Genomic DNA, 5,000 nt, shown 5'->3' on the forward strand with positions numbered 1-5,000 from the left:
ACAAACACAATAAACAAAAGACCGAACTCTCTAAACTAAAAGTCCTAACTAACAAACCGGATGGCTAAACAGTTTACTGATACCTAAAAACCCAACATGTAGACACACAAGCATTAAACACACTACCTTTTCTCAGGTCTGACCACACAGGTCTCTTCTCACGCCTTAGCCTTCATACAGACAGAAACCAAACATTTCAGATCTGTTCATATAGGGTTGGCCAGGGGTAATTGACAATCAATAAAAACATCAATTCCCATCTGGTCATGTTCCACACTTTTCTATTAACTCTAAGACAATTAAACACGTGGCTGTGTAAAAGCAGCCACAAAACACATGTTTCGTGCATGGCCACTGCTGTTACAAAACACATTTTCCAACATGTATGGTCTCTGCCCTGTTATAAAACACGTTTCCCAGCGTGCATGCTGTCTGCCTTGTTACAAAACACACGTTTCTCAGCGTGCATGGTCTCTGCCATTACAAAACGCACGTTTCCCAGTGCACATGGCCTCTGCCGTTACAAAATGCATGTTTTCCAGCGTGCATGGCTTTCTCCGTTACAGAACACACGTTTCCCCAGAGTGCATGGTTTTGCATCACCCTATAGAATAAACTAAGTTTGCTTCATAAAGTTGAATGAAACCTGCTGAATAATGTTATGTTAGCATATTGAATTATATGCTACTTTGCAGTTTTCCACGTACATAATTAAAAACTGACAAATCTAAAATGTGACATTTCGAAATCTACATGAAATACTATAATACTATTATAGTTTCTGGTACTTTTGCAATATCATTTTATAGTGTGTTATGTTACATGATGTAAAATGAAAAATCTAAATTATGTTTAAGTTTTTTTTTGTGTCCTTCCTAAAATTCTAGGTGATGCAAAACTTTTGGACATATTATAGTTAAGGTTTGAATGAAGATAATGTTTAAAGTCTATTTTACAATCAGCTCAAAAGGGGTGTAAAACCCCACCAATATGCATGAAAATTATATGTGGTCAGATTTTTTAAGATGCATCTTTTATACACCTGTATCTCAAAAAGTATAGCAAATTAAGGAACCACGCTCAGCATACACATAGTCCTGGGCGTGTAGATGTGCAACGGGGCATTCATAACTGCTGTCTGAAGTCGTTGCAAGGCAGAAGGAATTGCGACCTTTCCATTGCACTTAATAGGGAGACATGGAATATATAGTTCAGCACACATGGGTCACATGGTTGGCTGAGGGGTGATGTCAGACCCGGAACAATAACACAGGACAGACAGAGAGATGTGAATTTTGGTGAAGCTGAGCTGTGCTCAGCATTTAATAAACAAAATAAAAGATTTACACAGAAAAGCAGCACACCAAAACAGGACACAACACTTGAGCCCAAAATAAAACAGACAAACAAAGCAAATTAACACTGAACGAAACAGACACTAACAGACAGACAAACACGGGGAATGAAATCAATTTATTTTTCCTTCTTTCTGTTTTTAATTCTCTCCTCTCCACACCCGTTCTCCACTCACCAAACACACAACCCAGAGTGAGTGAAAACATGCTGCTTTAATGCAGTTGTACCAAGACTCAATTGCTAATCAATTATTCAATTGGAGTCTCGGTACAACTGCACGTGAATTAATAAGTGCAATTCTCCGTGCTCACATATTAATACACCTGCACATGAAGTGCTGTGCAATCCTTGTGCTTAAATACAAATATACATTTTAAACACTTGTGCACCTACCCCATATTACATCTTGTGTACCAATGACTATACACCAACATTAACACGCAACATACAACACAGAAATACACAGGGGTGGGGCAACATGCCACAGGGTCATATAGTTTGCAAGCACTGACACTGTTACAGTACAGATTTCTTTCAGAGGTACGTACTGATGTCCACATTTTAGAGAAGTTTAACAATAACGAAATGTTGGTTGACAGCAAGACATAAATGATAATATGCTCCTGTTTACAGTTGATACAGAATATTCCAAAATGAGAATGATTTTGTAAAGATATGAATGCATTTTATACATTTATTCCTACAAAAAATTACTTATTTGAAATGTCACTTGTGCAGAGTTAGAAAATAAACATACTGCTCCGTATCACCAGATTTATATAGCGCCATTTTAAAATTAAAACACATAATTATCCCCATATTGTTTATTAAAATTATATGATATTGCAATTAATACAGCACTTATCAATTTCAAGCATAACAGAGTTGTAATTGTTAGGAAAACATTTTAAACACACTGTGTTGCCTGGGTGCGAAAAGATGAGCAATGGTTTCAATGTAATGATACTCAATGCACACAATGTATCCATCTGCCTAAAAACCTGCAGGATTCTTACATGATCTTTCTAGAGAGAGTGGACAGAGCCATACAACTTGAAGAATAACTGCCGTCAACACCTCTCCAGCCTCGGGCAGGGATTAACATTTTTCACATTTTGATTTGGCTTCAATAAATCTGGCTTAAAAAAAAAAAAAAAAAATTCACATACGTGATGTGTGTCTCTTTCTTCTGTACTATTTAGTGTCTCAAGTTGTGGTATCACCAATGCATAATGTGGCAGATGTGGTTGTTTGTTTTTCCAGAATGCATTCTGCAAAACAATGGAAATTCAATAACAAAAACTTTGTTAAAGTAATGTGAAGTTTTGGCTGCAAAAAGTGCAAAAGATTAGGAAATTGCAAGTTAAGGTAGCCACGCAACCTTAACTCTGCACCCTTATGTGTTTGCTTCCCGTCACACTTGACATCCTATATGGCATCGGCAGCGACATCACTAAGCACAAATTCTCCCTGAAGACTGGCCATATGGACATAACACTGGGATTGGTATCATGTTCAGTAACTGCATTTGCATTCCCACAATGTTTTCTGTCAAACTAATTATTTCACCAATGTTCTAAGTAAAACCAATAAACTCCAAATACAGTAGTGGTTTAGAATTAATTAGAACTAATGTTAAACAAGTCATATTTCTCCAAACGCTATCAGCAATATTCATACAAGCAATATGTTCTGTATCTGGAATCTGCAACATTGGCTTTCTTGTATTAACTGCACTGTTTCACGTGGTAAACAGAGTCGCTGCATTTTCTGCAGTATGTGTATGTTTTCACTGTGATTAATCATTCTTCTTTCAAACTTTACAGTTGACTATGAATGCTTGCTAATATACTGTTATGCTGCAAGCCAATTATGACATTAAAATGTTTCAGTGCAATTGCAGATTTCTGCAGTTCACCATTGTAAAAATTTAATGGCAGTCAATGAAATACATAAACAAGCAGGTAGATTGTAATGTGTGGATGTTATGCTTACAAGAGACATAAAACACTACTTTGTGTACCACGGCATACATGTAGCATACAGTGCTAACTGTAATGGAAAGTGTTAACATACATGTAGGGTTTGACATATTGCATGTCCCATTCGTATTCAGGAACTCCTTTCCAAAAATCTAGTACTCACCACTACATACTTCAACATGGATTACACATTTCTGAATACAAGGAATTATTTTGTTCGTTAAAGCACACATTGACAGCAAACACTGTGTGAATGCTAATGCAGTTATTGACATGTTTCCAATCACAAGGACCTTACCGTTACTTTAAAACAGTTTTTGCTATATAATAGTGTATCTAAATAAGTGAAAACTAAAAGAAAATGATTATTCAGCACATATTAATGTCTGAAATAAAAAATACAAACACGATACTGGGGATACTTTGGATAATCTAACTTGTGATGCATATGTCTATTGCTGGCAACTAGAAATTACGCTTCTAAACTGAAGCCAAAACACATTATTTGAGTAATTGCAGTAAGAACCACTAAGATAGACTGAAAACAGCATACACATGTATGGGGACAATAAGTTAAAATATGAATATGCAATTTGAATCTACTTGAATACAAAATCATTTGGTGCAAAAAAAGTAAATCTGTGTGTTTGTACATATTTACTTATACAACTATTTTAAGTTTTTTTTTTTTTTTTTTTTTTAATGTATTAAATCTGTTTGTTTGGGTGAAGACTAAAAGCGACATAATCCAAAAGCATTGTAGTTTTAAAAGTGTTGTATATTTAATTTATAGTTCATGTTGATTTTTTATTTTTTTTCCCTCCCCCCAACAGCAAGTGGTGGCAGCAATAAGAGCTGGTGTTAACCCGTCTGGAAATTACTCCAATCAGACCAGCATATGGGACCTTAGTAGTTCCTTCTTCTTTGCTGGCACCGTCATAACCACCATAGGTAGGACTTGATTGTACTATTCAATGTACCATGATTTCCTTATTCTACTGTACAATATAGGGGTTATTTTCAAGCTTGATAGGAGTATTTTGAGCAAATTGACTCCCCTTTATCGTTTATTTTGTATTTAAAGTTGCATCTTAATTGTATTCAAACTGAAATGTATATGCATAAGCAATTCACAACCACTGTTTGCACCACAGGTTTTTTATTTATTTATTTATTTATTTATTTTTAATTATAGATTTTTTTTTTAATAAATTTAGGTTTTTATCACAGTACTAATAATTATTTGGGATCTAGAAAGGTGCCTATCAACAACACCTATGTGCAGTCTGTCACAGTTTTTACTTGTGTATATAAAGGGACAAAATCAAGTCTGATTACTATAGAGCTACAGCATATGAAAATCACTGAACCCCAAATTTACAGTAAAACCTTTTTTTCTTATTATTCTGCAAGCAGTTGGATTTTGTACTAAAAATCTGTTGTGTGTGGACTACAAAGTAAACACAGTGCAACATTAGCATGACATGATGTTATTGCTGGTAATGTAATTCCTATTCGAATTGTTGTACCCCTGAAAAGTGATATATTAAATAATGAACATAGCGCACAAAGCTCAGGCTGCAGTTTACTATTTAGATCTGCCGAAGAGCTTGCAAATAGATCATAAAAGTGCAATAACAGCAACTTATACAGCATATACTT

At 35.1% G+C, this 5,000-nt stretch overlaps 1 protein-coding gene across 1 annotated transcript in view; it reads left to right on the forward strand.

Annotated features, from left to right (window-relative positions):
• The window catches only part of kcnk2a (potassium channel, subfamily K, member 2a), a 41,229-nt gene that overhangs the window by 11,078 nt on the left and 25,151 nt on the right, over positions 1 to 5,000 (forward strand). Inside the window, exon 3 of the mRNA XM_041251572.1 lies at positions 4,172 to 4,289. Coding sequence (XP_041107506.1) covers positions 4,172 to 4,289 — 118 coding nt within the window. The remainder of the gene's footprint in view (positions 1 to 4,171; positions 4,290 to 5,000) is intronic.

Source organism: Polyodon spathula, chromosome 6 (genome assembly GCF_017654505.1).
Source record: "Polyodon spathula isolate WHYD16114869_AA chromosome 6, ASM1765450v1, whole genome shotgun sequence".
Classification (NCBI taxonomy): Eukaryota; Metazoa; Chordata; class Actinopteri; order Acipenseriformes; family Polyodontidae; genus Polyodon; species Polyodon spathula.